The following is a 23,167-nucleotide window of genomic DNA, read 5'->3' as shown; positions in this document are numbered from 1 at the left end:
TTATTTCTAATTTTTGTCCATTGTGAATAACACTGCTATGAACATTAATTTTCTCTTCTCTTGGGTATATTCCTAGAAGTTGGACTGCTGAGTCACATAGTATATACATTAATTTTATAATAAACCACCGAAGTGTTTTCCAAAGTGGGTGCTATCCCTTTGTGTTCTCACCATATGGTCAGCACTTGTCATCAATTTTTTATAGGCATGTAGTGATTATTCCAGCTTACTGTGGTTTTGCATTTCCCTAATGACCTAATGATGTTGGTGCTTATTTACCATCAGTATATCTGGGATGAAGTATGTGTACAAATGTTATTGCCCATTAAGAAAAATCTGAATTTTTTTATTGAGTTATAATATGAAATATTAGTTTTAGGTATGCAACATAGTGATTTGATGTTTTTATACATTATGAAATAACCACAAGACCAGTTACTATGCATTGCCATACAAAGTTGTTAAAATATTGTTGACTATATTCCTGATGTGTACATTACATCCTTGTGACTTATTTTATATCTGGAAGTGTACACCTGTTAATCCCCTTTGACAATTTAGTCTGCCCTTTTGCTCATTTTTAGATAAGATTTTGTTTCTTGTTAATGAGTTTTGAGAATCCCTTGTTCAGGGTGTGTGTCCTTTATTAGATTATGTTTTGCAAATGTTTTCTCCCATCCTCTGGCTTGTCTTAACATTCTTCGTCAAGAGAAATTTTTACTTGTGATGACATTCAGCATATCAGGGTTTTTTTTTTTTCTCCTTTTATGGTTCATGCCTTTGGTGTCATGTCTAGAAATTTCTACCCAACCCAAGGTCACAGAGATTTTCTTCTTTTTCTTTTAAAAGGTTTATAGTTTTAGATTTTAATTTAGACCTTTGATTCATTTTGAGTTTAAAATTTTTATGTGTAGTATGAAGTGTGGATCAAGATTCATTCTTTTAAACAAATGAATGTCCATTTTTTCTAGTACATACTGTTTGTTGATAAGATTGTACTTTATCCATTGAATTGTATTTGCACTTTTTTTTGAAAATGAATTGACCGTATACTATTTCTGGACTTTCTATTCTTTTGACGTGTGTCTGTATGTGTCCTTCTGTCAACACTGCTTTTGTCTTGATTACTGTATCTTTGTAGTAAGTCCTGAAATCAGGTACTCTGTGTCCTCCAAACCTCCCTCGCCCTTCACAGGATTCAGAGAATTGAATTTTTCAATTAAGGCATAAAGGAAAAAAGTTGAATGTGAGCTTAATGATGGCACCCAATGACAAGTTGCTGTTAACAGTTAATTCTTTTTCACTTTGCACATAAAATTCTGTTTGGTCGGGATTTTCATTCTCTGAAATTTGGGCTTTGGAGTATAAAGTTCCAGTAAATAACTCAAGGTTTACATTATAGGCACCAGTCAGAAGACAGATGAAAGCTAAGCAACCCAACGCACAGTCCTATGGTGTGACTAGTTCAACAGCTCGAAGGATATTGCAGTCCTTAGAGAAGATGTCAAGTCCTCTAGCGGTAAGTTTTTTAAATCACAGTTAAATTCAGGAGTATAGCAAAATTTAAGCTTAGTGAGAAATCTTAATTTCGCTATTTCAACATTTACAGGATGCGAAAAGAATTCCATCTGTTTTTTCTTCTCCACTGAATTCTGTAAGTTGACTTTTAAATCTTGCATTTTCACATGTTGGTGATGTCATATTTTTCAGTTTCCCGTCCATTCTAATGGTATTTTATTTCTTTAGCCTCTTGACAGGAGTGGGGTGGATACCACCACAGACTTTCAGGCCAAAAGGGAAAAGGTAAGCCTTCTTTAACATTTATCTAAGGTACTGGCAGTTTTGTATTTATTTTTAAATACACAAATTGGCTTTAGTTGATGGTTGTTAGGGAACATGTTTGAAAAAATGGATTTTTTTTTTAAAACTTGGATTTTGCAGTTTCTTGTGAAGGCCTTAGCACATGCTGTATATGTAGTAGATAGTATATATTGATTGTGTTTTGGCATTTCCAGTTTCAGTATCCTGGTGGTCTTGTTTTTTATAGTTGATATACAATATTGTGTTAGTTTCAGGCATACAGCAGAGTGAATCAGTTATGCATACACATGTATCCACTCTCTTTTTAGGATCTTTTCCCATATAGGTTGTCACATAGTCTTGGGTTCCCTGTGCTGTACAGTAGGTTCTTACTAGTTAACTCTTTTGTGTATTTCTGGCAGTCTTTATGAGTAATTCTTACCTTTTGATGAATGAAGATAGGCGTGAACAGAGCTTGACATCTTTAATTAGCAGTTCAGTGAGCTAAAGTTCTCATCGAATATAGTTACTTTGTAAATTTTCTTCGTAAACATTATGTCAAATCAGTTATGTGTGATAGGATTTCCAGTTTGCATATCTTCTTCCATCAGTCATCCAAGACAGCAGAGCTAATGAAAAATAAAATAGTTATATTGTGATAACCCTTTTTATCACATTCTATTTGGTTAAAGTTAGTTTGGGGTTTTACTGTGGGAAATAAAAATGCTTGATAGTTACGTTTCAAGAGGTGTGATTTCTGTCAGTTACATTTATGGCTAAGTGCCCTTAAGGGGGAGCAGACTCCCGCACCCTTCCTCATAGAGCACTTATCACACCTCCAGGTCCCCCAGGAGTGATGGATTAAAACTGTCATAGTCTCTGAATTAACTGGAGAAACTCTGTTTGAGATATTGGTAAATGACAGTTATTTTACTGCAGTTCTGATGGAGAAAAGAAACCTTAATTGAATTCTTTCTTGGGATAGCATTGTTTCTCAATTTTTAGTGTTACCTTATGGCTCAGCTGATAAAGAATCCTCCTGCAATGTGGGAGATCTGGGTTTGATCCCTGGGTTGGAAAGATCCCCTGCAGAAGGGAAAGGCTACCCACTCCAGTATTCTGGCCTGGAGACTTCCGTAGACTGTATAGTCCATGGGGTCGCAGAGTCGGACATGAGTGAGACTTTCCCTTTCAGACATTTGTAAAAGGCAAGAGGGAATTCATTATTGGCTGCTGTGATGGGATTAAGTTATCTGCTTTTCTGTGACTCATTTATATCAGATTGTTTAAAAAGAAGTAAAATTTTAAAAATTGTGTCATAAGAGAAGTTCTCATCAACAAAAATTTTCTTAGTGATTGAGTATAGTATCAGTTGATGGGGTTGCAAGAGTCTGACACAACTTAACAAGTGAACAATAACAATAGTAGTTTCAGTAAAATTTTGGTAGCGAATGCTAGGAAATATAAAGGCCAGGATACAGTATTGTTCAGGTTTCACAGTTGTAATCAAAACAGTCTACAAAATAGACTTTCTCATTGAATTATAGGCTCACATTTGTGATGAGGATTTAGGGAAGAGCTAGTGACTAGATGGAGGCTTTGCCCTGGAAACCAGCGTTGTTCACAGCTGCTGCTGGGTGAAAGGACTGTATTCATAGTATCATAATCTTTGGACAAAGTAGAAACCCTTGGCTTTGTAGTCATCTCACACCAACTGGAGTTTTGCTGTGTTTCAGTGTACCAAAAGACGTTGACATAACACTTGTGTTCTGATAACAAAGTCAGTTCATCTTAAGATTTGGAATTCTTCACTGTGCTTTACTAATTAGACTTAAATTGTAAAGACTTGGTTTTTAAATAACAATGGAGGAAAATTTACTTGAAGAGATTTGCTCACATTTAAAATGTGAGCAATTAAAGTTTTCATAGCTAGTTAAATATTTATAACTGAAGAAAATAATAGATAGTAATTTGGGGAAAATGTGGCAAAATCAATTTTGGTTCATATATTTGAAATTCATCCTGTAAAAGCGTATTTTATTCAAAATGCTCTGCAGAAGTTTCCTTGTGTGTGTCACATGTGTGTGAAAAGTCATTAAGTTTAGAATAAAATAGTCGGTGAAACCATTTTGAAAGTATATGTATATATAGGTATATGTCTAAATTAGTCTTTACATAAATTAATAATATAAGTGTTAATACACATTCGTTTACTTTTAGTTTTTCCTCTTAGTGTGGGTTTGCACGCACTGTATATTTCTCTAGAACTACGTACTCATAGGTTATATTAGCTATTGTCAGATACTTTTTAGATATACGTGGCTGGTATATGAAAATAAAAGTTTGTCTTTGATTTCTGCCTCTCTGTAAGGTGGACTGTCAGTACCCCCCTGTTCAGAGACTCATGATCCCAAAGCCAGTTTCCATAGCAGCAAATCGAACTGTTTATTTTAAACCATCTTTGACCCCATCTGGTGAATTAAGGAAGACTAATCAAAGAATAGATAAAAAGTACAGTGTGAGTATGTGTTTATTTTCACTTTGAGTATTGATTAAAATGAGTAAGAACACATAAAGTACAAATAATTTACTATTGCAATCTAGCAACTAGATAATGTGTAAAGTTTATGAATTAGTGATTATGAATTGGTATGGCTTTTAATGGTTGGCACCTTGGTCATATCCTGAATTAGTGTTTACTAGCAAGCTTTGTTTATATTAAATAATTTTGCCACACTAGCTTTATTTGTGTTTTGTCTGTGTTGTTGAACTATTTCAAAATTTCTCATATCATGACTGTTCACCCAGAGTACTTTGGTATACTGTATGATACACTAATATCTCCAATGTTTCCATGTTTAAGAAAGTTACTGTCAGTTCCTTCTTAATATTACCTAATAATCTAATTCGTATGTTGTTTATAGCTGCTGCTTTTTTGCCACTGCTCAGCTTGTGTGATCTTAATTCCCCAACCAGGGATTGAGCCCTGGGGCTCTGGCAGTAAAAGTACTGAGTCCTAACCACTGGACAGCCAGGGAATTCCCTATAGCTGCTTTTTTGAGCCGGTATCCAAACAAGTATATTACTTTTGGTTTTGTCTTTCTAGTCCTCAAATCTTACCCTCACCCCACTGTTTTTATTTTTATATAACTTCTTTATTGAGATATAATTCTCATACCTTGCCATTCACCTTAAAGTTTATAGCTCAGTGGATTCAGTGTATTTAGTTGTTCAAATGTGTCACTAGTCAGTTTTTGAACATTCTCATCATCCCCTCCCCCACATCTCATATCTATTAGTAGTCACTTCCCACCCCTCCACCTCCAGCTCGAGGCAGCCACTTATCTTTCTCTTTAGATTTACTTATCTGTACATTTCATATACATGAAATCTTAAAATAAGTAGTTATTAGTGTTTGGCTTATTTCACTTAGCATAATGTTTTTAGGTTCACCTCATACCAGAGCATCCTTTTTATTGCTGAATAATACTTCATTGTTTAGATGTAGCGGTTTTGTTTATCCATTCATCAGTTGAGGGACATTTGGGTTCTTTTCACTTTTTCACTGCAATGAATAATACTGCAATGAACTTTTATACAAGTGCCGGTTTTTTTGTGGACATCGATATTCGTTTCTCTTGGGTCTTATACCTTGGAATAGAATTGCTAGGTACATTGGTATTTGAAAAGGCCAGATCATTTGTCTTCTACTTTGTTTCATATCCTGGGTCTGTCTGTTTTCCTGTGTCATTTAACTAAAGTGTGTTCTTTTTCCATTTATAAAACATCTTCCTATTTGTGCCTTTGTTGGTTTAAGTTCATTGAGTCTTTTATGACAACTCAATTTCTTGAAAAATTTCAAACAAATTGAGAGAATAGTACAGTATTTACCCATTTCCTTTAACTTGACTCACCAGTCTTTAACATTTTGTCATATTTGCTTTATCAGACTTTAAAAAATAACTTGAATATAATTCAAAAAAATAATTTGAATATAATTTTGGACTTGCAGGAAAAATCTTAAGAATTCCACATTTTACTACATTTCCTTTATCTTTTTCTGAGTTTCTACAAACAAGAAATTCCCTCACATGCCTGAAGAAGTTACCCAAACCAGAAAGAAACTTAACATCAGTACAGTACTGATAATTGCAAATTTTGTTAAGATGCCGGTTGTCCCAAAAGAACAAAAATGGAAGATCATGTCTTACATTTGTCAAATCTCTTTATCTCCTTTAGTCTAGAGCAGGTGTTTTGGTTTTGGGGGGGGGGTTGTTTTTTGGTATTTCATAACATTGATATTTCTGAAGGAGTACAAGGATGTTTGTTTGCTCATGATTAGATTCTGGTTAGGCACTTTTGGTAGTAATACCACAGAACGAATTCTGAACTCTTCTCAGTATCATATTACAGCGTACTTTCTGCCAGTTTGTCCCACACTGGCACAGTTTAGGTGGTGTCAATGGGATTTCTTCACTATGAAGTTGCTAGTATTGTACCTTTTATAACTAATAAGATAACTTTAAGAGGATAAATATCCTTTTTACCCACCACTGTTAGTAGTTTTGATGATATTTGCCTGAATCTTTTTATTTGTAGATGCCAAATGGTGATTTTCTAATTCTATTTCTTCTACCTTTATGAAGTTGGTTTCCTACTGTAGGAAGTTTTCTCTATTTATGTATTTCTCTATGTATTTATTTGTTTAAGTCAGTGTGAATTCTTAAACTTGATAAGATTGTAATCTTTTACTAGTATTATTTATTTTGATTTTCACTGTCCCATATTTGGCCTTTGAACCGGTTCATGTCCTTTTAATATTTTCACATCATTTTTCAAGCACTTAGTTGCTTTTTGATATTATAAAACAACCCAGGCTTATTTTTCAGCCCCAGCCCTGAAATCAGCCATTTCTCCAAGGAACCCTGGTTCCTTTAGATGGAAGAACTCCTTAAGTTGCAGAGAATCATTTTAAAAGGACCGTCAATGGACATTTGATTGCACACGTGTTTTAAATTTGTATGCTACAGTTTTGTTTAAAAGACAGTTGTGCTTATTATCAGTTTGTATATAACCACACTGTAACTCTTGGTCATCATTCAGGTGACAGGGTATAAGTTGCAGATTTTAAAATTCATTAACTAAACAACTGTCAAATTCCTGACTCCAAATATTAAAGTTCACAGATAGAAGGGTGGTGTTAAAATTAAATAAGCAGCTATGTAAATATGTTATGTTCTTTTTTTTAGACTGATTATGAAAAGAATGCAACACCAGGACAAAATAGAGAGCAACAAGAAAGGTAATGTCATCTTTATAGTGAAGCTTCTTTATATTTTTTGTAAGGCCTATATTTGATTTGTATCTGCCTTGAAGATTAAGAAGTTTAAAGAAATAGAAACTACACATAGAAATCTACACATAGAAATCTGTGAGCTTTTAAAATCACATTCAGCTGAACATTTATTTTCTTAATTGTTGGCAGATCTTTTTTTTTTTTTAAATTTTTCTAATTTTTTAGTATTAACAAGTTATGGACCAGAGTAATATATCATTTGTTTTAATTTTCTTTTTCTTTGCCTAGTGGCTTTTCTTATCCAAATTTCAGTATGTCTGCAGCCAATGGTTTATCTCCTGGAGTAGGTGGTGGAGGTGGCAAGATGAGGCGAGAGAGAACACGTGTTGTGGCATCTAAACCTCAAGAGAAGGAGGTAAGGTTATGCTCTTTAACATGTATTTTGAAGTATCCTGATACCTTGAAGTTTATTATTACACGTTTTGATGAGGTAATGAGGGGACATCTGGAGGTCCCTTGGAGGGATGAGGTTTGGGGAGACCCACCATAGGAATTATCTGCCATTGAAACAGTTCCTTAAAAGTGTGTGTGTGTTTTAAACTATCAGGCTTTTTAAAATATCTTCACTGTGACCTAATCTAATACCTTAAACTTCATGGGTATAACTAGTCTAAAGCCATAAAACTATTGCAATTGAAATTATTTGACCCTTGAAATACTATTATGTAGTTAGGTTTTGCCCATTCCTGAAACATGATGTGTTTGTCTCATGGTTCTTTTCCTTATTATTTGTGAAATTTATCAGTCTTGGGGAAAATAGCAGGTTTTCCCTGTTCTATATTTATCCAGTATGAAGACTCAGCACAGCCCATTCTGCAGGGTGCATTTGGGTTGATTGCGATACACACCAGTGTGAGCATATATGCACATCTCCCCCAGCACACATGCAGTACTTTCTCCAGGCTACTTATCTAGGAATGGAATTGTTGGATTGTAGGGGACGATACGAATCTTGCCTTATTGCTCTTCAGGGTAGTTTTACAGTTTAATGCTTCCACCTAACAGGTAGATCTGGTTTTCCTTTATTTTTACCAGTACTTGGTTTTTTTTTCTTTTTAATTTTTATTAATGTTATGAATGTGAAGTGGTGTACCATTGGATTTTTAATTTGCATTTCCTTCTTTACTAGGATGAGGAGACATCTTTTTGTGAGTTTCTTGGCCATTTTGCGTTTTCTGTTGATCCATTTTTTTCCTCTGGGTTATTTCTTTTACTGGGAAGAATTCTTTATGTATTCTGAACATGAAAGTTTGAAAATGATAAGGACTAACTGAAGATTGGTTAAATTAACTTTTCTGTCTAGGTTGCACTGTGTATTTTCGTTATAACTACATTGAGTTGCATATGGGTCCATTTCAGTCTTCTGTAAATCAGTTTCAGCCTAGCTGAATCATTGAAGTTATTTACATTGTACTTTCATTTGTGCTTTTTCTAATTGCAATTGTATTTGTGACTTTCTCACTGACCCATGAGAATTAGGAGTATGTTTTTAGGCTTTTAAATAGGAGGTCTTCTGTAACAGTTTCTGTTGACTGAAATGAATGTTTTGGAAAAAAAAGAAAAAGATACTAATGTTTTGATTGAAATTGCTCTGTGTGTGTGTTTCCTTCCTATCTATTGGTATTCTGTTTTGCAGTCTTAATTAGAGTGAGAGGTTTGTGTTTTTCATGATTTTTTTTTTTTTTTAAATCTCCCCTTTTCCAGTATAAGAGTCCTGCGCTTGTGCCTCTCTGACTTATCAGAAGCTTAACTTTGGCAGTTGGGCTTTCTGCCATATGCCTGTTGGGTTCTGATATTTGAGATCATGCTGGCGACCTTGGCTCAGTTACCAGTTTTGAGACTCTTTGCCCTTAGGTTCTACTTGTTGCTCCGCTAGAGTGTGGGGAAGGGAGGGAATGTATTACTGCATTACACCATCTTAAAAATAAAGTTGATCATGTAGCATATAAAATTTTGTACTTAGCAAATTTTTCTTTTCTGCTTAAAACTCTTTATATAGATTTGATTCACTACATTTAGAAAATGAGTTATTTGCCTTGCCGTGTATACATAACAAAGTGAGTATCTGATTAATAAAGGATTAGGTAGTTCTTTAGAAAAGCTTTTATATTTCTTAGTAAAATGTGTGGCCCCACGTTCTTAAAAGTTTATCCTGATAAGAGGAAAGCATTAACTTGGTTTAGTGTTTACCAGGTGACAGATTGTGAATTTTATTTCCCTTTAGTTTCTGTTTTTAAAGATACGGTTTCTAAGATCTTCAGCTGTAGCTTAGAATGATCTATGTAGCTCAGTTTTAGCTGTCTTGCAGATAGATATGTGTTTAATATAACTTTGCTGTTTTGAGACATTTGGAGGGGGATTAAAAATTTGTTGACTTTTACTATCTGGTTTACTAACTGTAAGGAGCTTTATGAAAAGCAACCCCCCTTTGTCACCTCCTCCCTTCTCTGGGCCCCCCTTCTCCATTCCTGCCAACTGCTGGTTTTGCATCCCAGGATGCCTCCCCTAACCTGTCCCTGCTCTGTTCTACTCTCAAGCTACAGTCTCCACATTTCTAAGGAAACAGATACTAATAATGAGTGGCTGCGCAAAATTGTTTGCCTAGCCTGTGGGTTTTTTTTCCCCAAACTTTTCATTTTATGTTGGAATACTGCTGATTTACATAATGTTGGGATAGTCTTAGGTAGACAGCAAAGATAGACATGAAGTTCTGAGGTTATATGATATGTGTTTAACTTTTTAAGTAACTGACAGACTGTTTTCCCCAAAGTAATTGTAACAGCCGTGGATGGGCATCTTTATCAATAGTTGATTGTCATCTTTTAAACTTTAGCCATTCTGCTTTGTGTGTGGCGATGTCTCATTGTAATTTTAATTTGCCTTTCCCTCTTGCTTAATATTTTGTTCTTGTTTATGTGTTTATTAGCCATAATGTCTTCCTTTGAGAAGTGTTAGTTTAGATCTTTTGGTCTTTTAAAAATAGGGTTGTCTTACTATTACTGAGTTGTAGGAACTCTATAATCCAAGTACTTTGTTACGATACGTGTCTTAGAAAATTTTTTCCCGGTCTGACTTGCCTATTCCTTTTCCTGACAGTGTCTTCTGATTAGCAGATATTCTAACTTTTATGAACTCGGAACTTAAAGATTTTTCCCATTATATTTACTGTTTGTATCCTAAGAAACCTATCCCTGTCTACAAAAAAAGTCTTCCTGTGTTTTCTTCTAGAAGATTTATAGTGGTGCTTCTGTTGAGAAGTTTTTCCTAGTTTTCTTTTTGATTTCGTATATGATCCATAGATTATTTAGAAGTGGATTTATTCATGATTTTAATGTTTTGAAATATATTGAGACTTGTTTTGTAGCCCAGCACATGGTCTGCTTGTTGAGTCTTGACCATTGTGTAGACTATGGTTGTTGAGTGTCAGATAAGATGACTGATAATAATTCTAACATCATCTTTGTTCTTACTGAATTTTGCAGGCAGTGGGGAAGGGGGAGGTATGTGTCTAGTGAATTGTTGAGATGTGAGTTAAAAGTTGTCAGCTTTTACTTGGTGAATTTGTATTTTTCCTGTTAATTATATCAGTTTTTGCTTGTGTATCTTGAGGCCCTCATTGGTGTGTACACCTTATCTATGGTGACCTCTCAATAATTTGCCCCTTTTAATATTACTAAATGTCCTTTAAAAAAAGTCTTCGGAAATATTCTTTGCCTTGAAATCTACTTTATCTGGTATTTAATATAGCTAGCCACTCTGATACTAAAATGTGCCTTCTTAGGATTACTATTTGCAAGTTAAATTTTTGTCCATCCATTAACTTCCAATCTATTTATCTGTCTTTATGTTTAATGTAAGTAAATCTCTTACAGACAGCATGTAATTGAGTCTTGCTTGCCCTTTTTCTGATTTTCTAATTGGCATGTTTACTTATAAATAATGTAATTATTGGCATGCTTGAATTAAGGTCTTTTTTAATTTTCTATTTTCCGCATTTGTTTTTTGTTGTTCTTTTTGAAAGCTTTCTTCTTTTGGGTTAATTGGATATTTCTTAGCATTCCATTTTACTTATTTGTTGGTTTTATATCTCTGACCCTTCTCATAATTTACACAGTCCTCTTGGGATTATGGTGTTTTTGACTTTTTAAATTCTACTTTGTGTTAATATTGTATTGTTTCCTATAAGATTTAAGAATCTTGTAACTTTATAGTTTAATTTACCACCCCCCCTTTCCTTGGTATTTTATGCTGTATATCATTTATATTACATTTAGATATGCTGTAAATCCACAATACATTTTTGCTTTACATACTTAACGTGCATTTTAAAGAAACTAAGAGGAAGAGATGTTTACTCACGTATTCTCCACTTCTTCCAGAAATCTGAATTTCCATTTGATGTCATTTCCCTTCACCCTGAAGAACCTGTAGAACAGGTTTTAGTTTCGGTTTATCCAAGTGCCTTTATTATGCACCTGTAGTTTACACAGATTTGCTCTGCCAGAGATTTGGAGAGTTTATATGCAGATTTGGGACTCCCCCCCTGTGGCACTTCATCTCCCCTTATTTTCTAGCTATTGTGGTCACCCTAGTCTGTCCTTTGAATGCCTCAATTAACAGGTTTGCAGTTTTCTCTGAATTTCAACTGTCCAGCTGGCACCAACTCAAAGAGGACAAGAAGCTCCTCCCTCTTCTCAGTATCTTCTTCCCTCCAGTATCTACTTGCTTTTGGTTGCTTTCTATTGTTTTCAGATGGTTGTTTTTAATATATTGTCCAGCATCCATAATTGTTACTTGTCAGAGCATTGGTAAAATGCAAGGTCTTCTGCCATTAGCGGAAGTGGAACTCAATTTTTGTCTGTTCTTATGTGGGTCATTTGAGACTAGTGGAGATCTTTGCTTACATTGAATTAAAAACCGAAGCAGTTCACCAAACTCATCAATACTTATGGTTCAGTTCAGTCGCTCAGTCGTGTCCGACTCTTTGCGACCCCATGAGTCACAGCACGCCAGGCCTCCCTGTCCATCACCAACTCCTGGAGTTTACTCAAACTCATGTCCATCGAGTCGGGGATGCCATCCAGCCATCTCATCCTCCGTTGTCCCCTTCTCCTCCTGCCCTCAATCATTCCCAGCATCAGGGTCTTTTCCAGTGAGTCAGCTCGTCACATGAGGTGGCCAAAGTATTTGGAGTTTCAGCTTCAGCATCAGTCCTTCCAATGAACACTTAGGACTGATCTCCTTTAGGATGGACTGGTTGGATCTCCTTGCAGTCCAAGGGACTCTCAAGAGTCTTCTCCAACACCACAGTTCAAAACCATCAATTTTTCGGTGCTCACCTTTCTTCACAGTCCAACTCTCACATCCATACATGACCACTGGAAAAACCATAGCCTTGACTAGACGAACCTTTGTTGGCAAAGTAATGCTTCTTGCTTTTTAATATGCTGTGTAGGTTGGTCATAATTTTCTTCCAAGGAGTAAGTGTCTTTTAATTTCATGGCTGCAATCACCATCTGCAGTGATTTTGGAGCCCCCAAAATTAAAGTCTGACACTGTTTCCACTGTTTCTCCATCTATCTGCCATGAAGTGATGGGACCAGATGCCATGATCTGAGTTTTCTGAATGTTGAGCTTTAAGCCAGCTTTTTCACTCTCCTCTTTCACTTTCATCAAGAGGCTTTTTAGTTCCTCTTCACTTTCTGCCACAAGGGTGGTGTCATCTGCATATCTGAGGTTATTGCTATTTCTCCCTGCAATCTTGATTCCAGCTTGTGCTTCTTCCAGCCCAGCGTTTTGCATGATGTACTCTGCATATAAGTTATCAAATGCTTATTTTACATGCTAAGACTGAAAGTGACTTTGTTTTGTATTTAAACCACAACTCTGATATGTTAATTTTTTTTTTTTTTTTTCCATTTTCACCAGCTAGGAAATTGATAACTGAGGACAGATAGGTTCAGAAAGTCACATTTCTGGCTTGTGGCACAGCTGGGATTCAAATTGTTTAGTTTTTTCTTATTCAAGAGCCTACATTGTTAACATTGCATAGTCCTGCCTCATCCCTGTTTATTCTAAATTTATGTGTAACTATATCCGTTCTATCTGAAAATATGTTGATACAACAGAATGACACAAAAGATGAAATTTGTCATTATAAAATATGTTGTGTTTTAGGAAGTGGAAGTACCAGTATTACCGAAAATCTCTCTACCCATCACCAGTTCTTCACTGCCTACCTTCAGTTTTAGTTCTTCTGTGATCACAACTTCCTCTCCATCACCCATTAGTCCTTCACAATCATTAACAAATAAGGTAAAAAAAAACCCATTGTTCCATAGAGGTGCTTTTTGCTTTTCTTTATTTTAAAAAAGATAATCTGATTAAATCAGTGATTAATTTTCACTATGGGAGTTAACTCAGAAATTTGAGAAAAACGGAAATAGCATTTGCTTTTTTAAAAAATTACGTCATAATGGGAGCATTCTTCAATTCTTATGATTGTATTAGAGGAAGAATGTATTATAAGTGTTTTCAAACAATATTTCCATTTAAAATACTTTATTTTCGGTTAATAATGAATTTATGCTTTTTAAAGAATTTTCTCAAGTAGAATTAATATCTTTAATCTGCTCCTAAAATTTGTATGCTTTTTTCCTGACTTTTACTTTTTCTGAACATTTTCTCATAGATGTTATTTTTCTCCTTTCAGTAATTATCTCCCTCCAAGATCATGTATATTCCTCGTTGAAGAGGAAGCCAGATCTTATAACAGTTACATGTTGAATAGTTTTCAGAAGTTAAAAGTGATTTTTTAAATTTAAAAGGGAAAAAAATGCTTTTGACTTCTTTTAATTTGCTTAATTTTAATTAATTTTAATTAATTTGCTTAACGTGTATTTCACTGCCAATTTCTTTTTCTAAAAAGCTTTTTGTGTCATTTCTTTAATAATTTGAAAAACCAGGTACAAGTGACCTCTCCAAACAGCACTGGCAGCCCCTTGTTTAGATTTTCATCTCCAATTGTAAAATCTACTGAGTCAGATGTACTACCTCCATCATCTGTAAGTAGCAAGCAAAGAGTATTTCATATTGATTGATTCCAAAGGCATACTGTATTTTTAAGCTCTAAGATACCATTGGTGGTAAGAAATGCATTTTTCTTACCAAAAAAATTCCAATGTACAGAAAACTTTTAACACCTATACACAAAATGTATGTGTATGTATGTATGCATGCATCTTCTCATGTACCATTTGAAAGTTAGGATGGAGATATTTTAATATTTTCTTTATATCCGCTTTAAAAAAAGATACTTCTTTGTATTACCCACAATACAGTTGTCATACCCAAAAAATGTAACACGATGTTACTAGTAACATACTGTGCACATTCAGATTTACCCATCAGCCTCAGACTCTCATTTAATTGCTGTTTTGTTTCTCTTGGTACCGGATCCAGTTACAATTAAGACTTAGCAACTAAGTCATATTGCATTTAGTTAGCATGTCTCTTGGATTGGCTTTAATATAGAAAAGTTGGAAGGTTTTATGTGCCGCTATGTATCTGTTTCTTCATAATAAATAGTTTGAGTAAGAATGGTGTATAAGTTGGAGACTTCCCTGGTGGTCAGTGGCTGGGACTCCGCCTGCTGCACCCAGCGCAGAAGGCCCAGGTTCGGTCCCTGGTTGGAGAACTGGATCCCTCATAGCACAACTGAAACCTGGCACAGCTAAATACATAAATAGTTTTTAAAAAATAGTATGTAAATTTAATGTTCTAGTTGCCCCATCTGTATTTGTCATGTGTATCATTTTAACATGTTATCTTCTGTTTTTTTACTGTGTCCTTGTTTTCTGTTACAACTAGATATTCCAGATCATTTTGTAATGTCCCTGCCAAATGCCTGAAATCTACTCAATGTCCATGAAGTCTCATACTTTTTATTAGGAAATGGCATTTAGAAACCCTAAAGTGGGCATCAGGAACACATTATTATTTTATGTAAGGCTTTGAATGAAAAAATGCTTTAGAAATTTAAAATGCTCTTGTTAAACTAGGACACACCATTCATTATAAAAAGCACACCGATTTTAGAGATTTAAAATAGGAAAAACTGAATCTTAGAGTTTGTGAAATCCAGTATACTTTTTTGACTTGAAATAAAATAGAGCTTTGTATTTGATGGATTGTTTAAATGAACAGTTAAATGACACCTTCTCTCTCTACAGATTGGATTTACATTTAGTGTGCCTGTGGCAAAAACAACAGAACTTTCTGGCTCTAGTAGTGTTTCAGAACCAATTACAAGTAGTTCAGGTAAGAAACTTTTTCTCATAGTATTTTACATAAAAATAGGTTAATATTTCAAATTACTTCTTTTACCTTTGGCCATTCTTGTAAATGCTTTTATGTGAATATAATTAGCTCCCTAAATGTGAATAAGTTACAGCTTGTGAAGGGGATGGTCACAATACCTAATTTATCCAGTCTTTGTTTAATCAAAGAAAAGTGACAGTTTATTATAAATGAAATCTCAGTATAGGAAATTCAAGAGTTCTCCACATTATATTTACAGTGGAATCCATCTCTGGGTTTCTCTTGCATTCACAAGCATTTTTATGCATAAGGATTATACCAGCCACTGCAGACAGTAGTAGTACATAATTTCTCAAAAAATGGGCTATTTCTCAAAAAATTACCTACCTGAATAGATAATTAGACTATAGGAATTTGCTATGGTGGTCATGATGTGTGCTCTCAAGTATTGGGTGATTGGGGAATGAAGAATCATCTGGGCTAAACTACTCAGGTCAAGAATTGAGAGGAAGGGCTTTTCCCCCAACAAACAGCAAATACAAGAGAACAAGAGGAAAAGCCTGATGCACTTTGAAAATAGCAAATAATTTGTCATGAGATTGAGAGGTAGCTTTAAGTTCTAAAGATTCTTGAGCGCTCTGCTAAATAACTGACTTTTAATTTGAATGATAGAAAAACACTGCATGATTTTTATACTGTGGGGGGTGGAGTGTGAGATGGTTCCTTGGAGTAACAGCAGTGTGTTGAGGGGGTGTGGGTGGGAGAGGGGTATTATGGACTGAGGTATCAGTTATGGGGCTGTTGCCTTATTCAGAAGTGTTTCTTTGACTATCTGCTGAGTTTGGGAATCTTAAAAAACTAGATCTTCCCTCATAGATAGATTTTTTTTTTTTTTTTTAATCAGAATATCAAAGAACCAGGACCCATAAGCTGAGAAGGTCTTTGGTTTTGTATGATCTGGAAGACAAGAGTATAGGTTCTGCAAGTAGCACAGAATAAGAATTTGACTGGTATGTTTGCAGTCCTAACTTCTATTGAATAAAATAGTCCTGTGTAAGAGAAAGTAACAAGTCTATTTCAGGTGTACTTAACATATGACTTTTTTTCTTTAATGTTACTGTGAATTCAAGAAGGAATAAACCTATTCAAATTTCATTTTCATGCCTGGTTATGAGGGAAAGGCACTAAATGCTTCCATATTTACTAATGCTTTACTAATGGTCCCTGAATGAGTAACAATTCGTTAAAACAACTTTTGTGTTTCATTTCATGTGGGGAAATTACTCCAGAGTTTAAGACGTGTATTATAAGTAGTATATATAGAATTGTTCTTATATTGACACCTCTGTTTCTCACCACTTTGGTAATTGAAAAGCTGATTGAAAATGTGAAAGTCATGGTTAATTACTGTATGATAGGAGCTAATTTTCACATTATCATCTTTTTCCATCTCTTTGAGTACACTTGAAGAAATCCTTAAAATTTACCTTAAATTCTAAAAGTAATTCAGTTTTGACTGTAAAGGAATACAGAATGTGATAATGAATAAAAGCCGATTTTTCTTTGTTTTGACACAGTTGTAAGAGGTAGGTATGGTGTTTTGGTTTTTGCACATTTTTATTATTGAGGTGAAATTGAGATAAGATGTAATCATGGGCTTCTGTAGTGGCTCAGTGGTAAAGAACCCGCCTGCCAATGCAGCAGACACAGGTTCGATCCTTGAGTTGAGAAGATTCCCTGGAGAAGGAAATGGCAACCCACTCCAGTATGCTTGCCTGGGAAACCCCATGGACACAGGAGCCTAGCGGGTTACAGTCCATGGGGTTGCAGAGTCGGATGTGACTCAGTGACTAAACAACAACAGGAACGAAGTCGATCATTTAAAGGGAAAAATTCAGTGGTGTTTACTACATGCACAGCGTTGTGCAGTCAGCACCTTTAAACTAGTACAAAACATGTTTATCACTCCTAAAAGGAAGTCTACCCATTAACCAGTTTTTCTCCATTTCCTGTTCCCCCAACTGCTGGCAACTAGTAATCCATGTTCTATTTCTGTGTGTTCACCTATTCTGGAATCATACAGTGAGAGTTTTTGCATCTGGCTTCTCTCACATTTTCAAGGTTCATCTATGTTGTAACGTGTACTGTTAACATCATTCCTTTTGTGGCTGAATGACGCTTTGCTCTTTGGATATACCATAACTTATCTTTTTTTTTATTGGTGGACATCTAGGTCATTCCACCTTTTGACTATTGTGAATAGTGTTGCTAATAAATGTACATGTATTTGTTTCAATATTGGCTTTAGTACTTCAGAGGATGTACCTAGGAATGGAGCTGATAGGTCAGATGGTAGTCCTACATTTAACTTTTTGAGGAGTTAATAAAACTTCTTCTCAGCAGCCAGCCTGTTTCACATTCCCACCAGCAGGATTCTCTATGTTCGCACCGTGCTTATTCTTTCCCATTTTTTGATGATAGCCGTCCTAGTGGGTATGAAGCGATGCTTCATTGTGGTTTTGATTTGCATTTATTTCCCTGAGGACTATGTTTAGCTTTCTTTTTTCTTTTTAATAGAGAAAGATTTATTGCAGGACCAAGCAAGGACGATGGATGGCTTGTGCTTTGAAAAACTTGAACTTGTGTTTGCATCGTCTCATGTGCTTTTGGCCTTTTACATATCTTCTTGGGAGAAATGTCTGTTGAATTCCTTTGCCCATTTTTTAAATTGGTTTCTCTTTGTGTTGCTGAGTTATTTGCCTTTTTGTATAGTCTGGACACTAGATCTTTATCAGATATATGATTTGCAAGTATTTTTTCCTGTTCAGTTGATTGTCTTGTCACTTTGTTGGTTGTGTCCTTGGATGCACAGAGATTTCAAATTTCAGTGAAGTTTAGTTTTTTTTCTTGTGCTTTTGGTGTCCTAAGAATTCATTGTCATGGTCATGAAGATGTGCCCCTCCTAGGTGTTCTTTTCAAGAGTTTCATGGTTTTAGTTCTCTTGTTTAGATCATCAATCCATTTTTAATTAATTTTTGCTTATGATGTGAAGTAAGGGTAGATAGGTTTTCTTGAACTGCTTTACCCACTACTACTAAATTGGTGAAAACTTAAAAAACCCTGGTTATTTATAGTTTCGAAAATTTCAGGCATTCTCAGAAATAGAATAGTAGACTGAATCCCCAGATACACTTTACTGAGCTTCAGCCTTTGCCATATTGTGACCAGTCTTGTTTCTCCCACCTTCACTCCTTCTCTCACACAGATGCAACTGTCAGGTAATTTTCAAACAATACTTCATCTGTAAACAGAAACACTCCCCCTTAAAAATGTGTTGACAAAATGATTATCATACTCACAATGTAGAGTATTTTAAGTATAAGAATATTATACTTATTTTAAGTATATGTTCATTTTAGCAAGTTTGGGAAATATAAGAAGTAACAGCATTACTCTAGATGTAAACAGGCACAATCTTCTGGACTTTCTAACCTACTCTCTCCCGTATCTGTTCTTCTGAGAATGATTTTTGGGGCTGCATAGCCCCATTCCATCATTCCATCATGTCAGTGGTCTGTAATTTATGTAGCTAGCCCCTTTTATTGAGTTTATCATCCAGGTTTTCAGCATAATAACTGACAGGTATTTTCAATCATAGGGTGAATTTTTAGAAGAAATATTTGACTTAATCATTTTAAAAAGCTTTAAACATTTCTAAAAGCTTCTAAAAACTTTAGTTTTGACGGCACTGGGTCGTCTTTGCTGCACGTGGACTTTCTGTAGTTCCGGCAATCAGGCGCTACGCTGCTTCTCATCTTGGTGGCTGCTCTGTTGGGGGAGCACAGGCTCTAGGGGGCGCAGGCTTCAGTAGTTGTGGTTCATGGGCTTACTTACCAGGGCATGTGGAATCTTCCTGGACCAAGGAATCGAACCCATGTTCCCTGCATTGGCAGGCTGATTCCTAACCACTGGACCACCAGGAAAGTCTGAATTCTTTTTTAAATCAGTTGTTAGAAGTTCCTGTATAATCAAGGCATGTTTCATACAGTGTTGGAGCATGTCCCAGTTGCCATATCCTCTGTAAGATTTGTTTTGATATTCTTGATTACTGGTGAACTCATTGACTCTTATCATTATAGTGGATCTATAACTGACTCATTTATCAGTTATATATAGTTTGTATGTATATTTTTTTACTGTTTTGGAGGAGAGATGTACAGTCCTTTGTCGTCGTTATCTTTGGGTTATGGTAATTTTTTTTTTAAGAAGTTGATTGAAAGATCTTTCAAATGCATGTAACTTGCTTTTTCTTGTCATAATATCTTTTACAATTAAAAAAATTACAGCTCAAGATACCACTGCAATGAACAGGACAAGCTGTAAGAAGAAGCAAGATGAAGATTGCGAGAGCCCTTTCAGAGCGGCGAAAACCCTGAAAGAAGGAAGTGTCTTAGATGTTCTGAAGAGCCCTGGTGAGATGCCCTTGAGATAGTCAGAAATCTTAATTATAAAATCATGATCTCATCTCAGTATCATTTGTTACACTTGGTTGTATTTCAGGCTTTTAAAAATGGTGTCTAGTTTGATTGGAGATAGTCTTTTGAATGTAGCGATAGTTCAGGTGTAAATTTTTTAGGTGAAAGACCTTAGAAACTATTCCTTTAGAATTCAAGGACTGCACTAAAATGGAATCTCTAAGAGGCAAGTATAGAAGAAAAAAAGTGTGAATTGCATGTTAATAGAGATGGGCCAATAATTGGAAAAAGTAAATAAACTTGATGATCTACTTGGACTTGTCTCTCTTGAGAGCATTGAACTGCCTTGTTCTTCTCAGTTTATTCCCCAGTTGTAGTGTATATATATAACAAAGCCAAGTGGAAAGAAAACATTTGCTAATTGTAACACACGCAAGGATGTGTGGGGGCAGGGAGGGGGTAGTACTGGAAAGGAAAGAAGATATGAATGCTGGTGGGTAATATTTGAAGGTGATGAATAGAAGTATGTCCTCAAATTGGAATGGGTTTTCAGTATGAAAATCAAAGGATAGCATAATTCCAACTGGGCTGTGTATAGTAAGAGTATAAAAGGATTTATAAGATAATGTAGTAGCTCCGAAAGAGTTTATATTTATCCAACATGTGTGTTCATGTATAGGTGAATAGGAGTTTTAGTAATAAGGTTGGCTGGTACAAGATATAGAGAGATTAGGGGGTTTTTTGTGTGTGTGTGTGTAGCTCCCACTTTATAGATTAGTATACTGCTTACTGGAGTCTCAGTATAGACAATTTTATGCAGTTACGGGCAGAGCTCCAGAATCCTGTGCTGGGATGAACCAAGTGGTAGTCAGCATCAAATGCATATATTATATAGCCTGTCATCGTAGAAGTTTCACTTTGCCTGGATCCATAATGCCCATTCCCTCTTTTAAACTGTTTCAGAAAGCAAAAATTTGGAGTAGTTATATGTTCTCTTGAGGGAAATTTTTGAAAATCCAAAAAAGAAAAAACTAACACCTTGAAGTGGTTGCTGTTAAAATTTTGCCAACTTTGGTGACTCAGGTTAATCATTAACAAAACAGTACATTGTTGTCTGTTGGAAGTAACTGAAGTATGTGGAATTGTTTTGTCTTTTGGGGAAAAATAGCTCTAGGCTAGATTATTTCTTGGGGCCACTAAAAACCTCTAACAAACCTTCTGTATCATCTTTCCCTGTTTTTCTTTCCTTTGATGTTACAGTCTAGAGAGAGGACTGTTTTTTTGGTGTATGTAGAATAAAAGTTAGTTGGTCCAAAGTAAAAAGATTGAAAGGTTGTTTCTCCAAATAAAGTATAGCTTGACTGAATCAATTAAATGATACCAGTTTTATTGCACAAAACCTTTCCTCAGTATTTCGTGATTCTACGTGTATACCTTCAGTTCAGTCGAGTCGCTCAGTCATATCTGACTCTTTGCAACTCCATGGACTGTAGCCTGCCAAGCTGCTCTGTCCATGGGATTCTCCAGGCAAGAATACTGGAGCGGGTAGCCATTCTCTGACCCAGGGATCGAACCTGGGTCTCCTGCATTGACAGGCGGATTCTTTACCATCACAGCCAGCTGGGAATCCCCAGTCATAAACTAGGTATTGACTGAACTAGAGTAAACTAAAGTTCCTAGAGGATGATGATACACCATAAACAGAACACCTCCTGTAGACTCTTGGCTGGGTTGTCAGTTCCTGACTGTGTCATTAGTGCTGGAGAGACAGCTTAGGTGAAAACTCGTAAGTAGTCCATCTTGGATTGTAATAACTCTGTAATTACGGTAAAAAATGTTTTCTCCCAGGAATAATATTACTAACAGCTATAAATGTATCTCATTATTGGGTTGGCTGTAAAGTTTGTTTCAGGTTTTTCTGTAAGATCTTACGGAAAAACCCAAATGAACTTTTTAGCCAGCCCAATAGTAATTAATGTTTTTAATATTTACTAACAATAAACAGGGAAACATTCTAATCAAAACATTAACTGACTTTTTCCCTCCCACTCCCCTCTTTCCCCCCGGTTGTAGGTTTCACATCACCGAAGGCAGATTCTCTTGCTGTTGAACCTACCACCACAAGCCCGGTAGTTTACACAAGACCAGCAATAAGTAGTTTCTCTTCTAGTGGAACTGGGTTTGGGGAAGGTTTAAAAGCTGGGTCGTCGTGGCAGTGTGATACTTGTCTGCTCCAGAACAAAGTCACAGACAACAAATGCGTAGCCTGCCAAGCAACAAAATTGCTACCAAAAGATACCGCTAAACAGACTGGAGCCGGGACACCAAGTAAAAGCGGCAAACTGACTCTTCCCACACCAGGGACGACAGGCTTCGGAGACAAGTTTAAACCAGCAGTAGGAACTTGGGATTGTGATACCTGTTTAGTGCAGAATAAGCCTGAAGCGATAAAATGTGTAGCTTGTGAAACACCGAAACCGGGAACTGGTGTTAAGCGCGCCCTTACGTTGCCAGTGGCTTCAGAAAGTGCTGTAACTGTGGCTGCCTCCTCCTCCAGCTGCACTGTGACCACTGGTGCCTTAGGATTTGCAGATAAATTCAAAAGGCCCGTGGGATCTTGGGAGTGTCCAGTGTGCTCTGTTTCTAATAATGCAGAAGACAATAAGTGTGTGTCCTGTATGTCTGAGAAACCAGGTACGTTTATGGCTGTTTGGAATAATTTTGTTCATTACTTTAATAGAACATTTTAATTCTCTGTAAAACAGCTAAGAACAACCTCAGTATTTTAAACGTTTCAGGATGAGCATTTCCTCATATGTCGTAATTTTCCAAACTGTCTTGAAATGGAAATGACTTGCTTGGAACTGGCACTGCATGTTCTCTTAGGCTCGGTCGTGTGTTTAATCAGTCCAGCCTTTGCTTTGGCCTCTTCTTTGTGTGCACTTTTATTAGAAACTTCTGGCTTTTCGTGATCATTTTCAAAGTTGGCTGATACAGATGCAAAGGTCTTAGAATGGAGCACTCTTTCTCAAACCTTTTCACAGAATAAAATACTACTCTGTCTCTTTTTCTCAAAGAGGAAGTGAGGGTGGCTAGTGGTCGTTTCCACAGCTAGTTTCATTAAGGAGTAGACAGTATTGCGTTATCAGAAGAGTGTGGCTGAGTACTAATGGTGATACCTGTACCTGTCTGTGCTATCTGCCGGAGATCCTGCAAT

The 23,167-nt window shown here is 35.9% G+C and overlaps 1 protein-coding gene across 3 annotated transcripts in view; it reads left to right on the top strand.

Moving 5' to 3' along the window:
* The window catches only part of NUP153 (nucleoporin 153), a 62,418-nt gene that overhangs the window by 21,725 nt on the left and 17,526 nt on the right, over nt 1-23,167 (top strand). For 2 of the 3 annotated variants that reach the window (XM_070456181.1, XM_020893677.2), the window contains exons 6-16: nt 1,403-1,519; nt 1,610-1,654; nt 1,747-1,803; nt 4,172-4,318; nt 7,050-7,102; nt 7,385-7,511; nt 13,334-13,471; nt 14,122-14,220; nt 15,388-15,475; nt 19,822-19,947; nt 22,024-22,644. In XM_070456181.1, the coding sequence (XP_070312282.1) occupies nt 1,403-1,519; nt 1,610-1,654; nt 1,747-1,803; nt 4,172-4,318; nt 7,050-7,102; nt 7,385-7,511; nt 13,334-13,471; nt 14,122-14,220; nt 15,388-15,475; nt 19,822-19,947; nt 22,024-22,644 (1,618 nt within the window). The remainder of the gene's footprint in view (nt 1-1,402; nt 1,520-1,609; nt 1,655-1,746; nt 1,804-4,171; nt 4,319-7,049; nt 7,103-7,384; nt 7,512-13,333; nt 13,472-14,121; nt 14,221-15,387; nt 15,476-19,821; nt 19,948-22,023; nt 22,645-23,167) is intronic. The other variant, XM_070456182.1, reaches the window with a different exon arrangement.

The sequence above is a fragment of the Odocoileus virginianus genome, chromosome 27 (genome assembly GCF_023699985.2).
Source record: "Odocoileus virginianus isolate 20LAN1187 ecotype Illinois chromosome 27, Ovbor_1.2, whole genome shotgun sequence".
Lineage (NCBI taxonomy): Eukaryota > Metazoa > Chordata > Mammalia > Artiodactyla > Cervidae > Odocoileus > Odocoileus virginianus.
Note: the sequence above shows the minus strand (reverse complement) of the source record. Positions and strands in the feature narration are given on the sequence as shown.